This window comes from Mercurialis annua, linkage group LG2 (genome assembly GCF_937616625.2).
Source record: "Mercurialis annua linkage group LG2, ddMerAnnu1.2, whole genome shotgun sequence".
NCBI classification, from domain to species: Eukaryota; Viridiplantae; Streptophyta; class Magnoliopsida; order Malpighiales; family Euphorbiaceae; genus Mercurialis; species Mercurialis annua.
The window spans coordinates 42,785,236-42,800,897 of NC_065571.1; the positions used below are offsets into that span (position 1 = coordinate 42,785,236).

General features: G+C 32.0%; 1 protein-coding gene across 2 annotated transcripts; it reads right to left on the reverse strand.

The window, feature by feature from the left end:
* Window positions 1-7,123: 7,123 nt before the first annotated feature.
* Window positions 7,124-15,447, reverse strand: LOC126670424 (oligoribonuclease). 2 transcript variants are annotated; one of them, XM_050364146.2, is made up of 8 exons: window positions 15,038-15,447; window positions 14,804-14,956; window positions 14,470-14,546; window positions 11,980-12,061; window positions 11,859-11,914; window positions 11,042-11,128; window positions 9,878-9,968; window positions 7,124-7,442 (listed from the first exon to the last, which is right to left on the reverse strand). In XM_050364146.2, the coding sequence occupies exons 1-8, from the start codon at window positions 15,138-15,140 to the stop codon at window positions 7,324-7,326; spliced, it is 768 nt and encodes a 255-aa protein (XP_050220103.1). In that variant the 5' UTR covers window positions 15,141-15,447; the 3' UTR covers window positions 7,124-7,323. The 2 variants fall into 2 exon arrangements, with proteins under 2 accessions (XP_050220103.1, XP_050220104.1); XM_050364147.2 differs by having other exon boundaries at window positions 14,804-14,941; window positions 15,038-15,444.
* Between the last annotated feature and the right edge of the window lie 215 nt (window positions 15,448-15,662).

Below are 15,662 nucleotides of genomic sequence, written 5' to 3' on the forward strand. Positions count from 1 at the left end.
TTGAGAGAAATAGTAGTTTCAAGAGAATCTTTGCAAATTGACAACCTTTTCAACAAAATTTAATGAGAAACAAATTGTATTTTTACTACTTTTGGCTAAAGCATTTGTATGATTGATGATGCATTTTACAAAATTTTTTCTCCTCTTCTAGATATCTCACAACCAATTAAAGCTTTTGTCAAAATATATAAAAAGATGAATGCATGAATAACACAAGGAGACAAAAAAATGTCCTTGTAGACATTCTCCAACTGCTTTCCCGTAGCTTTACAATTATTTGCATTGCCAAATACTACTCGAAGAACATTTGATGATCCTAATTCTTCAATGGCCTTGAGTAATTGTTTTGCAATTACATGACATAATAAAAAAATTGAATTAGAATGGTTACTATTTTCAAGTTTTAAGTATTTTCAAATAAATATAGAGGGTAAAGTCTCAAAATTTGTTTTTCTATGCCCGAAAAATCATCAATCTACATAAACATGGCTCCTCAGTTATTTGCAGCTATAAAATTAACAAGCGGACAATGCTTCACATTAGACCATCCATCAAAAACAATTGGAAGTCCTTGATTGTACCAAGTTTTTTCAGAGCATTCAAATCTTTTTTTAAGTCTCTTTTGCATTTATGTAAAAGTGTTGTTCTTACTTTTCAAATGAGAGACTTTATAATTTTTAGGAGCATTGTTAATTGATGTAACCTTTCTTAACAAATTGAAGATTTCGTAAAATTTTGAACGGAAGTCCATAGCACAAAAAAAAATCATATTAGCCATTCTCCTTTCCATAATTTGTAAACCATCACTAATTGATTAAGACACCATTAGTTTGTGCTTCACATTTAAAATTGAATTTGTTTTTTTGAAAATGAAGATACACTCAAATTTTATTTTTATGCTTCATGGAACTTGTGTTTTATTTTCTAATGTGCGGCTCGATCTTCAATCAACACAGTGCAACGTATTATTTCTATTTTTCCCCAACCTGAGCTCCAAAAAAGTGATAATGAATTCTTGTATATGAGCTGCTAAATCATTTTCTTGGTAATTGCAGGGCTGACTCATTGATCCTCCATAATGTTTTTCCATTGGGTTCTCCTATTACATTAACATTATTTACAAAAGACTTTAAATCTAATGAATTCTTTTATCAATTTGTGATGCTTGTGTAACTGTAGCTTTTATATGTGACTGAATAATTTGTTGGCTGATTTTGAAATTATTTCGATATCTTTGTCTTCATAAATTGATTCACCAATGCGATTAAGATGAGTTTTTAATTTTTTTTCCAAACATCGTATTAATTAAGATTTAAGAATAAAGAAAAAGTTGATGAGTTTAAAAAAAATAGAGAAGAAAGAATAGAAAATGTTTTATGTTTTTAAGCTTAAAAATGAGAGTAATTGTTAGATTAGATATATTATAATTAGTTAATGATGAAAATGCTTATGCTAGGGTGTATTTTGTTGTTGTTGCGGCAATTCTATACTTGAAATTGGAGGCAAATCAATGTGCAATATCAAATAATAATCCTGAGAAGAGTTTATTCCATTAAAGAAAAATTGTGACGATGATGATGATTAAGAGGGTACAATCAAGGTGAGAAAATTTTTTAAGGACAATAAAACAATTAAGCTTGTGATAATTTATTTTTTTAAAAGAAATTCTAGTTTTTAGTGAAGAAGATGAAGTGGAGTGAATTACAATTATTGAGAAGAATAAAAAAATCATTTAAATTTAAATTTTATGTGTAGTTTATGTATTTTTATGGGGTTTAAAAACCGCACCAATTCTCTTTTCACAGTTTCACATAATGAGAGTGAATCACACTTGCTATTTTCCGTTCATGTAAGAGTGTTATAATCGGAATTTGCCAAATACAGGGATCCGAAAGTGAACAACTTTAGAGTAAGGGCTTCTCGAACAAAATAGGTAAAATAGTTCGCATGACTTCTACCATGGTCGTGGCATTAGTCATCAAGGTCATTGTGTATCTCGTGCCGTGGGTCATGGAGCCATTCAAATTGTTAATGTCTTTTTCATTTCACCACGACTTGCATAATGACGACGTTAAGACAAATCACGACACTCTACCCTTGGTGGAAATGATGCACTTCTACCATTTTGCCCACAAATAAAAACACAAATCAATTAAGTCCAAAATATCTTAAGAGAAAATTATAAAATAATTTTAAATAAGGGAGATCTTTTTAAAAATAACAACACTCTAAAATCTTTATATTACTATATATATTTTTTTATATATAATTTAACACTAAAAATTTACATTTTATACCAATTCACTAAAAAAAATATATGGCACACACAAATAATAAAACTGTCAAAAAAGTCCAACCGCGTTAAATACGGGCCCGACCTTGTTAAAAAACATGTCATAACATCGTCTGAAAAATGTGTCAATCACGCACCAGTGAGTGTCAGCGTTTCAGAAATATTAAATAAAATTTATGCGTATCATTTACGTATCTAAAATATATCTCAAACGTATTTCGGTATCATTTTTCACATGCATCTAAAACACGCACAGACACATAATATTTATATATAACTTATTTTTTTTGATATAAAACATTTATAATTTTATAATTTTACTTAACAATTCATATTTAAAAACAATTCAAATACATCTAGAAAAACATCAATGAAATGTATATATACTTCACATACATATAAAGGTTGTTGGACCTTTGTCCTTTTAAACTCCTTTTGTTTTGACTTTGACAATCAACTATGAGTGATCTAATCATGTTTATTAGTGTATAGGAACTCATAGGAACAATCGGAAGTCAATTCGGAGCTCTCTAGCAAAAATCGTGTTTTTGAGTAGAAAGCTGTCCAGTAGCATATCTCGCCCGTGATGGATTTCCATCTCGGGGGCGATATATATCACGGGGGTGACGCAAATATCACGGGGGCGATATTCGAGCTGACAAAACCCTAGTCGACCGTTGGAACGAATCACGGGCGCGACGAACACATCTCGGGCGCGATAAATGAGACCGTTGAAGATCCAACGGATACATTTTTGAAGACCCAATGAAGCATTGACACGTGGCTCTAGCCGTAGAAGGTTTTTGTCTCATTCAAATATCTCGCCCGTGATCCATGCATCACGGGGGCGATATGTGTGCAGAGATCATTTTTTTGTTTTGTTTGTTAGTGCTTTGTTTGGGGATTGCTTTGGGTATAAATATAAACCCATTTGCAATGTTTCAAGGTTAATGATTTACACACCTTGAAACAACAAACATACATTTTTAAATCACTTAGTTTTGTTGTAGTTTTGGAGTAATCTTGAAAACTCCTAATCATTGTGAGTTAGAGTTTAGCTTTGGAAAAACTCAACCCTTGTAGGTTCTTGATTATCCTTGAAAAATCAATTGTGAGTTTGAGATTATCTCTAAGAAATCTCTTTGTAAAGTTGGTGCTTATCTATAAAGCACAATCCCATTTAGTGGATTCTAAAATCTCAATCTTAGATTGAGTAGTGGAGTAGGATCGTGAGTTGATCCGAACCACTCTAAATCTCTTGTGTCTTTAAATTCTCTTTTCCGCTTTAAAGAATTTAAATTTCCGATTCACAAATCAAAAACCGGTTTGCCTTATAACCCAAATAGTATTTCAATTGGTATCAGAGCAAGGTGCTCTTCTTGTTGCTTAATTGCTAGAGCTTTCGATCAAAAATGGCAACCGAAAATTTTTTCATCACTCTCAAACCTTTTCTTGATGGCTCAAATTACAAAGTTTGGAAATATATGATGGAAAATTATCTTGATATGCAAGGGGTTGATCTATGGAGTGTATTTCTAAGGGGATGGACACCTCCATGTGACAAAAATGGAGCTCTTTTGAAGAGACAAGATTGGTCTATAGAGCAAGTCAAGGAGAATGGCATGAATAGAAAAGCCATTACTACTCTCCTCTCCTCAATCTCTAGAGAAGAACAAGGTAGAATTCAACACTTGAATTGTGCCAAGCAAATGTGGGAGACTCTTGAGAGCTACTATGAAGGTACACAACAAGTCAAAGGTAAGAAGCTTGAGTTGCTTCTTGGTGAGTATGAAGGCTTCAAGGGTTTGCCAAATGAAGATGTGGGGATGATGACATCAAGGCTTCTTAGGATTGTTCATAGTCTTGAGCAACTTGGGAAATTCTTCAAACTCAATGAAATCAATGGTAAAATCCTAAGATCCCTTCCTATTCTTCTATGGCAACCTAAGACTACCGCCATCATTGAAACTCATGATTTATCCACCTTGAGGACGGATGAGTTGATTGGGAAGCTTCTTCTTCATGAGATGTCTTACATCAAACTCATTCAAGCCGAAATGGCAAAGGAGAAAGGCATTGCTTTCAAGGCTTCAACAAGTGCCGTTGTAGAAGATAACAAGGAGGAAAGCAATGAGGAAGAAATCTTGAGGCTCACAAAGAGAGTAAATGAGCTCAAGATGAAGGAAAATGGCAATTATCGTAGACCCTCCTCTTCAAGGAAGAGTTCAAAAGGAGGCCCCAAGACTTTTTGGGATGGCGATTCTCAATGCGATGGAGATAGCCACCATGATGCCAACTTGTGCCTCATGTCTTTTGAGGAGGAACCAACACTAGAGGTAAACCCCCAATCTTTTCTATCTTGGGATGGTATTGGTGTTGAATCACATGATACATGCTTAAATGTTAAAAATTATATTGTTGATGATGTTATTGATGATATTGTTGTTGATGATGCTCATGATGATGATGATGATATGTATAGCATGCTTGATGAACTAGTAATTAAATGTGGTGATTATAAAGCCAAGATGCTATTTTTCAAAAATGAGGCTTCTAAAGCCAAAGATGAAATGATTGTTTTAACAAAAGAATTTCATGAGCTTAAATTGTCAAATGAAGCTCTCAAGTCATCTTTAGAATCTATCCCTAAGCAAGGTTTGAATGTTGATAACTTGTTTAAGGAAAATGATCAACTAAAGAATGAAATTCTTGAATTAAAAGATTCACTTTCAAGATTTCAAAAAGGTAAGGCAACTTTGGATTCAATTCTTGTATCTCAAAGATGCCCAACCATAAAATATGGACTTGGCTATAATCAAAATGCTTCTAGTTCCAATGGGACTAAATTTGTGAAGTCCATTTTGCCTCAAACTTCTTCTATAGAAGTTCCTCCTAAATTGGTCAAACCAATTGAGGCAAAGAAGGTGCATGCTCAACCTCCTAGGCCTAAGCCATTCTTGGCTCAAAAGGCTAAGAGCAACAAGGGTACAAGACCCTTGAGACATGGCTATGCTTCTAAATATAGTCAAAAATGGAACAAGAAGAATAGAAAGAACTCACATGTTCATGCATCTTCAAATGTCAATTCTTGTGTACATGCTTGTGCTTGTTCTTATGAGACCATTAGAACCAAGCCACCTCAAAAGCAATCAAATGTGAACCATAGAACTCAATGTTTTTATTGCATGCAATATGGTCACATTAATGTTCATTGCTATGTGAGAAAAGTTCAATTAAGGCTAATCCCTTTGAACTATTCAAGCATTAACTTTCAAGGACCCAAAGTTGTTTGGGTACCTAAGTGATTTGCTTTGTAGGTACAATTGATGTCCACTAAACCAATCTCAAATCATAAGGTGGATGATCAATGGAAGCTTTTGGAAAATGGCAACATAGGTAAAATTTGTATCAATCTATATGCCATGTTTTCCAAAATTGTTGTTTTGAGGGGGAGAATCAATTTTTCAAAACTTAATTCTCCAAAAAGTTTTGATATGCTTTAAAACTTTTTTAATGATTGGACTTGCCTTGGTACAATTCAATTGATGAATTATTACCTATTTTTGATCATTTAAATCAAATTAGTTCAATCAATTGAGTTTTAGGCTTGATATGCATATCAAATTAGTGTCTTGCGCCTCAATTGAATGAGAGACTAAAAATTGTTTTCAAAATCTCCTTCAATTAGCTCCTTTGTCCGTGTTCTAAACATGCTTTGATTAGATCACTTATAGTTGATTGTCAAAGTCAAAACAAAAGGAGTTTGAAAGGACAAAGGTCCAACAATCTCCCCCTTTTTGAGTTTGACAATCAACATGCTAAAATGACTAAGTTAAGTAAGAGTCAAATTGATTTTGGCTCCCCCTCACTTTATGCACAAAAGATATAAGCAATTTATAATGCATAAGCAAGAAATTTTGAAAAAAAACTTAGCAATTTGTGAGATATGATTGAGATAATTTTTCAAACATATTTGACTGATACATCATTAATGCATAATTTATATATGACATACCCATTTTTTTAATACATAATATATAGTAAATCGTCCTTAAAATATAATTTATACATAATTTATATATGATTGATACATAATTTATATATAATTAATACATAAAATATGTTTTTAATATAACGTGTACATTTTTAAAGTAAGTAATGCGTATATTTTAATTTAAAATATGTTGAACTACTCGTGAAAGCAGGTTTTTACTCAGTAGCAACATGCTTACATTCAATTTCGGCTAGCTAATTTCTTGACCAAGCCTTTAAGAGCTTCCTTGCTTGGAATCTTATCTTATTTTACAAGTTGGATCTGCTAGGGAATAAATGTGTTGAACTACTCGTGAATTATTCAAAATCAACTAAGAAAAACTCAAAATCAGCTTGAATATCAATTACAAAGACTCGAACCGAAACCCCTATTGCATAAAAAACAATTATTGTATTGTCTTTTATGTCTTTAAAATTAGTTATGCATTATATCAACTGATTAATTATATATTTTATAATAAAAATAAAATAAAAGTCATTAAATATATTTATTTATAATATTTACTTTTATTTTATTCAACCTAAGTTAAAATCAATCTTGAACTCAAATAGTTCAAATATTGTTCGAGTTCAAACTTGACCTAATTCGAACTCGGCTCGTTTATACCCCAAAGATCTACTTGATGGTAATAGGAGAACAGTAATGAATCTAAAATTCAAAAGCTGAAGTCGAGCTCTGGGAAAGTCCCCAACTGCTCTTGACCGGCCAACTGCCGGAATGCCCTTGCTTAGATCAGCTCTTCGGGGGGTCAAATCATTTGACAAGGAAGAATACTGTAATTTTAAACTAATTTTAGAGGTGATGAAACCCATTAATTAATCATGCATAGCAGCTATCAAGCTGTTTGGAGTTGTATTATAATTTAAATTCACAATTTGCATCTCTAACAGTTTGAAAATGAATTTTCAACCAAAACTATATCCACCTTTACACAGAATTTGCCTAGCTGCTATACCAAAAAAAGCAGAATTTCAAATCACTTCTTAGACTTGGCTTTAAATATATTATCTTTGTAGTATTTGAGCTCCTTTATGCTTTCTCTAATATCATCCATTGCTCGATGTTTATTTTCCTTCGATGGAGCTTTCCTATGATCTGAATGAGAAAAATAAAGCATGCCACGGAACTGACTTAATACACGAACGGGTCACAATATTTCACATTGTTAAAATAAAGAGAACGTAATGAATTAACATGGTGAGCAGTCAACCATCCAAATAATTAGTTCTAGTCATTTTGGATACGGTTGGATCTAAAGCCATTTTATATGTATATATATGTTGGCTTTTTCACTCTAATCCATTTATGATTAATTATAAATAATCAGTCAATAATTATAATAACATGATGCACATTTATGAAGTACTGTCAACTAAAGCATATGTAAGCACTTTTCAGCTAGAGAATAAGCATAGTAAACAATTTCAGTCATGGCGGTAAAGAACTTTACAGATAATATATTAAAAAAAAGTTGAAATATAAAGATCCAAAACAACCCCTAAATGTAGAAAAATGGTTATGTACGTATATCCAATATGTACAAGTTTAGAGATACGTCGAACACAAAACATACAATACATTTTTATAAACATGTTGCCCGTTATCCTTACTATGCAAGTAATTTTTTTTATATAGACACAAATTAGGACACAATTGCAAGAAACCTGAAGGTTGGAATTAAATTGCAGAAAAAAATAATTGATAATGAACATAAAATTTGGATTTAAATAGTATTTAAGCTTTTTCTAAGTGAGTTTGCGCTTGTATTTATTCATGTCAAATAAACTCATTACATCGAGTCTTTTTAGGACAATAATCTATTTTGATTAAAACATGATATAGTAACTTGGATTGAAGCTAGTTTTGAAGTGCTGTGCTAACAATAATGTCAGTCATTGCTATTACAACAGAGCAGATATAATACGTTTTTTTTCCTCTACGTATATATCATTTTCTTTTTAACAAGAATATAATATTTTTAGAACTGAGGATTGCTCCTCTTTTTAAGCAACATTTTTGTATCACGTACATAGCTACAAATATATTATACTTTGCTATTCCTATATTTTGATTGCATATAAAAAACATATCAACAAATATTAATTTATTAAAATTTTGGAATTGTAATATGAGATTTATTGCACTGTTATAGTTGTTACTTGTTAGAAAATTAAATCCAATATTTACCATAATTTTAATTTTTGACATTATTTTTTTAGCATGAACTATTATTATATAAATAATTTATAATTACTTTTTTTATATATATGAAAACAAATTGACTTCGAAAACAAATAACTGTTACAAAAATAAGAGAACCAGGACTCCGTACACTAAGAGTTACAGAATTAAATGATCTGCAACTTATAACAGAAGACAAGACAAGAGGCTTGTATTATTTCGGTCTCCCTAAGTGGCTGCATTAGTACATGCCACCTACAGAGGGTTGTAGCTGTAGGATAATTTTTGCTGCCAGGACAGTACGGACATGTTAACTTAAAGGCCTGTTTGATATCTTTTTTTGGTCAAAAAGAAGCCTTTTAAACTTTTTTAAATTAGTTTATTTAACATAATTATTATTTTCCTCTAAATTTAAATTTTTAGTTTTTCCCTAATTTGATAACTAAAATTATCTCCAGTTAATGAAATTAATAGAGAAAACCATTGAATTTTTTAACCTAGGTGGGCGGTACTTAGACGCAAGGCACAAAAAAAACAAGGGCCTCATCAAGTTGAGGTGCAAATTTCATATGAAGTACCAGTAATCAATAGTTAAAATACTTATGATATCTTTGTCTTGGTTATTCATGCTTTGTGACCTACACATGAGAGTTAGAGATTAAAATAAAAGAATATTTTGTTGATTTGATTTTAAATGTCTGCTCATTTTTTTTCCTTATCTTAATTTTTGATTTAAATAGAAATAAAAAAACTCTAGTAGATTTTTACGATTTCTAAAATAATTTTAAATTCCTGAACTTTTGGACTTCCTAGTTTAAATTCCTACAAAATAGGCTATTAATTATTTAGAAACAATCAATTAACTTAATTTGAACTATTAGACTTTCTTAAATAACTTAGTTTACTAAAAGTCTTAAGACATAGGCTAATCTTAAATAAACGAATTATTTAACAATTTTGCGCCTGGCTCTTTTTAAAAAAATCCCCGCGTAGGCCTTAAAAGGCATCGCCTGATTGAAGACACATGCCTTAGTGGCATTTTTATGTCATTTGTACCTTGCCTTTGCCCCTCTGCAAAGTGCTCGTGCACAGTTGACTACACCGGCGATGACCATAAATTTTAGTATATTGACCAACAAGAAACACGAAGCTCAAAACCGGCTCAAAATGCAATAAACTAACTACTATCCAACAGTCCCAGAAATATATCAGGGACATGCAACTCAAACTTGAATGTTTAGCAAGAAAAATGAATGTTTAAACCTCTCATACACTTATTGCATTCATGATGAATTGATTTAACAGGACATAATGAAATTTCAGAATAGGCCTGTAATGTAGATTGTTACCTTTGGGAAACCATCGGATGCACAAGGCTTTAACACTGCTAACATCAACAACAACATGCGAGAAGAGACTGGCCAGATCTGGCATGTACTTCTGGCAAAGGATAAAAGAAGTATGAAGAAAAATAAAATACTGTTTTAGAAGTGGAAAATTTGAACTTGGAAAATTCGAAAGACAATTGTTTGGAGACCAAATAAAATTAATTTTGATAATATTTCTTGTTTATTCATGGACTTCTAATGAATTTACCTTCAGGGGTCTTTTTGGGACACATCGAAACAGTTTAAAATTTTGGAGAGCTAATTTGAACATCGTGTTTTTGAGAGCATACTTGAGATTTAATTAGTGAATTAGCAAGGGGACAGCTTAGGAAATTTATGCCAGACTAAGGGATGGCAAAGAGACCTTTCATGAGCCAGTTTTTAAATTAATTCAAAACTAGAATATCGTGTGATTTCTGTTTTCAAAAAGGAGGGAAGGACGGGATTTCCATGTATTTTTCCGAAACTCTTTAAATCCCCTTATTATTATCTACAATTTATTCCATGCTATTTCAAAATTAGGACATCTGTGATTTATGCTATATTGACAGAAGTGTAAGATTTTGGATGGCTAAAGTGTTTCACAACATAATACAAGACTCCAAATATAAGAGTGAAATTTAACTTTGCAATTTTGAAAATTAAATTTAGTCTAATAAAGATTGTTAGGGACTAAAAAGATGCAGACTTCATGTTTTTAAAGTTAAGGACTAAACTATAGAGTTCTACCAGCCTTTTATTTTGGATTAGTAGGAACTGAAATGTATATTACAATTCATCCCAGGGAATTCCAGAATTTACCCAAAAGTTCATATAGTTCCATACAAGGAAAAAGAAAATAAGACTTGAACTTTTGAGATGTCAAGTCATTAGCAGTCAAATACTGCTTATTATAACTCCTAAATCATGATAAAAGAAAAAATTCATTTGAAAAAGAAGAAAGGAATTAATTTTTTTCAAGCATGGAATGCACTATACAGATTATGATGGGTTGACTTTTAGAGTTATCCACACAGACCACAGCCTCATCATATTAAAGATGAATGTACAAACAAAAATATTAAAACTAACAAATGCTAGAACATTTGTAAAGAGAAAGAAAGAGAACATAATTCTGTCATATACCTTAAGAAATAAGAAATCTACATACACCGAATTTCCTGCCAAAAGAGGTGTATGCGTGCCTACGTGTCTCTTAACGAACTCTATAACCTGCATGGTTCCGGCATATATACAATATCTTATTTATTTTACTGGTAATACCTTCAAATACAAGAAACATACAAATACAATATACTAAAAGAGAAGGAAACCAAATTACCACAAAATGAGGACACAAAGCTCCATAGTTTGGGACCAAGATTAGGACTACTATAGCTCATAAAAATGATGTTATTCATGCAACTGTCCGACATAACATGCGGCATGTCCATAAACCATAATTTATCCATCAATCAAATGAAGCTATTGCATGCATGTACCATATCCAAGCATATTTAAGTTACTGGTTGGTGTCCAAATTCTCAATTTGCAATCCAACCATTTAAAATCAAGTCATAATTCTTGTCGGTGAGCATATATCATTTAACATCTACAAACAATTAGGGTAATCCGATAGATCCTCATAAAACCACTGAAAGACCATGTGTCATACTTCTTCTTCATGGAAAAAAGAAAAACAGTTGTTTTCTTCCCAACCTATAACTAATTTAACTCAAATACTTATCCCTTTAGCAAGAAAATTATCAAATAATCATGCTTTCAAATTTATTATTGATATTTCAGTTACTGTCTGAAAGCCAAGGCCTAGATATCATAAAATTAAAAACAAATACTCAAAAAATTTAAGGTCATAACAGTGGAATACGCATGATGTGAAGTCATCAACAGTAAAGTATCAGTCACAACAACAAATATATCCACTAATACGGTTCTTACAAACCTGATATTCAGCTTCTCTTTCACTCACTGTACTTTGCAATACTCTCTCCGTCAAACCTAGAACAATCGTTGACTTATTAAATTGCCTTGGACAATGCATGAAAAATCATTAGCAATCTTACCACTATCTGCATGATGAGTTTGACACCATTCTCCCATCTTCTCTAAACACTCTTTATTCTGATGGATAACCAAATTGGGACCCTAAAACAGGAGATACAATTGAATTACAGGATAAAGTTCAACATTGCAAAAAACGCAACCAGGGTGCAATAAAATTAACTTCAAATAATACAACAAATACAAACACAATTATATTCACACACTTCATATGCATAAATACTTCAATAACTTTCAGTTATTATCAGAATATAGTCCATTCCGTTGTAAGTTGACATAAATTGAAAATCACAGAAGACATTTAATTTCCATTGTTAATTAGATTATGACTTGAAAATCCATATCTAAGAAGTGAATACCAAGCAATATGTCCTATATAATTTAGGTTCCCGACTTATAAAATAATAGTGTGTCTTGCATCTCTTATATTATATCAAAGACATATTAGCCAGCTACTCTTTTACCTTAAATTTCCATATAAATGATAAGAAAAGTATCCTCATGGAACAAATAGGTACACAAATGCATAGCGTAAATTTATCACAATTGAAGGCTCTATAGAAGAAGCACAGGTGGATATGTGGAATTTATAGCCCTCCAAGAAGGTAAAGCACCTGCAGAAAGAGTAAGTTCTTACATTATTCACATGGTTTCAGCTGGCAAGTTTGTTGTACCTATGTTTCCTATAATACCTTGATGTATGTTTTTTAACCTTTGGTTGTATGTTACACCTTTGCTTTTGGTTGTTAAATCTTTTTTCTATTACTGTTCAATTTTAAGTTTGTTTTTTATTAGAACACAATAATAAGGTGCAAGATCTGTGCATGGTTTATAGCAGGAGTTAATTAAAAATAGGCAAAATGAGTACAGTTCATGAGCAATAGCCTCAAGAATGCTTTAGACCATGTTGATATACTAGGATGCACAGAAACCTTATGTAGGGTAAGTTTCCCCGTTTTAGAAACGTTTCCGTTTCAAAAACTCTCAGAAACTCTTCAAAAATGTTTCGGGTCCGTTTCCGAAAATACTAAAAGTTGGAAACTCATTTCCTAAAAGGAAACTTGTTTCCTATACAAAAATATTATTAAATAGTTTAAAAAGACCCTAAAAAAGGTTACCTATAAATAAAAGGACCTAATCAATTACCCATAGACTTTATAGTTATGGATTTATTGATATGTTAAATTTGTTATATAATCAAATAATTTATCTTATTAATTCTTATAATAGTTTATATAAATGAAAATAAGTTTTTATAAATAAAATTCTATATACATCTATATATTACATAATTTTATAACTTTTAATATTTTAAAATATACCCTATATTTTTACTATTTGCACGTTTCCCCACGAAACTGTTTCCAATATATTGTAAAAATCTATTTCGCCGTTTCCGTTTCCGTGCAACTCGGTTGATATAGCTAGAAATAAAATCCAGCAAGAAAGAAACATGACAATCTTTATCTGATACACATTATCAAGCGTGGTCTAGCCACCTAACATAAAAGGTTAAAGTCCCGGATGGCCAGATCCGTTTGACTGTGGCTACTGGGTAGTCAATGCATCGACCTACTAAACTGTAGCAGCATTTGTATAGCTTTCATATGATATCAAGACTTTCAATAGTCGAATTATCAGATTCTACACTTGCACGTATATGAATCAACACCTAAAGTTCTCTCTACAATTTTATGCAGCAAACCACTTTCAGTTTTCAGAGCCTCCACAAAGTTACAGTACTAAATCAAATTGTGAATTTTCTTCATAAGCTTTACAAGTTTCAAATAACATCAGAACCAAAAGATCTGCCATTATCATGGCACTCTAATTTTTAAATCACAAATTCTTCCGATTACTATTATTTTTTTCGCAAAAGATGAAGCCACATTAATCTTTCGTGAATGAAAATAATTTGTAAAATATAATATAGAAAAAGATCAATAAGTTAAAATATTTCATAATGCCAATAATTAAATGGATAGCATAAGAATTTTGTCAGCTGACTCAGCTCCATCCACTACTAAAACACAAGTAGACAAAGGCTGTAGGGTAATTACAAAAGATGGAGAAAGTTTGTCAACAATCGCTGCCCTTTCCAAGTCTAACACATGCTGGAATACATGTAGAAATTAGAATCCGTTGCATAATAATTATAGAGTTTACTATTAACTACTTTTCTAGAAGGATTTCAGGTATCCCTAATGCCATGGCTATTTTTGGTCTTAAATTATTAATATTTAAGACAATAACGATAGCAAAATTCTACAGTTTTTTTTTTTTTAAAAAAGACAAGGTGATGTAAAAAAAGTTAAAATTAGTAAGATCGATGGTCAAGTCCCTTCAAGAAAAGGAAAAAAAGAGATATGATAATGTGAAAACATCAAGAGGCTTGTATATGTGCAATAAGCAAATTGCATTACAATCAAGTTTTAAGCTATAAAATCAGTGCAACGATCATGCATAACAATGCACTATAAATGGAGAAATACCTCAATTGATTTAGTCAAATTGCCATCAGTAATTATACACGCAATCTCTAGTATTGTATCAACTTCAATATTCAGACCTGCACAGCATCGCAGGTAGCACAAAAAGAACATTGCGTAAGCACCACATAGCAAATGCAAACAAATCCAACAACAGAAGCACTTTTCGTGCTTCAGAATCATGCCTTTGACATTGAGCACATTCAATGCAGAGAAGCACTCACAGCATTTAATAAACAAAATGTCACAAAAAGAATTCAAACATGTTAAAAGTTAAAACAGCTTGACATTATAGATTAGTAAAATAAAATCATTCAATAGTGCAAAGAAACAATACCAGTCATTTCCAAGTCGATCCAAACAAGGGGCATTCTGTACTCCACTGAAGACGACGCGACTAGATGTTTTTCGTTATGTTCTCCATTTCCGACACTTAAACTAGTGACCAAGCCATTCGCATTTCTACTACTACTTCCTGCAACAAACAACACTAAAATCATAATTATTCGAACTTATAATCAAACAATTTTCGAAAGAATCCGAAATATTAAGTGAACAGCGACATCGATACCTTCATTGCTGTCGGTAGTGAATGATTTTTTACAGCTTGAAATGTCATTTTGATCATCTTCAGCATCTAGGTGCAGCACAGTAAACGCATTGGAAAGGTCCATATTCTCCCCGGTCCGTTGCTCTCTCCTGCTGCCTCCACGAATAGCCGCCTTGAAACTGGCGGTTTAACCTACTATAACGGCGGCTATGAAGGTGGAAATTAGCTTGAGCTTTTTTTCCTTATTATCTCAGTTGTAGGTAATATTGGATGAAATAGATACTGAGAAATGAGAATGATGTTTAAGGAATAGAAAAGAGTGGTCTGTGAGGTTTAGGCGGCGTCGGGTGGCCGGGAATGGCGAATCTTGCAGAAGGGACGACGGATTGCGATGGAGAAGGCTGAATTAATAAGGGTTTATTGGGTTGTTTTAGCTAGGGTATTATTAGGATATTAAACACCCTAGGTTACTAAACTTATCTGTTATTACATAAAGGATGCAAAATTTCATTTTGTTACAAAAAGATCATTAAACTATACTACCTTTTATTACGACGGGAGGTCACTATGGCGGATTCGGTCAAATTTTGTTACAAAACGGTCATTGAACTTATCGTGAATTACAAAACGGTCACTGAACTTATCG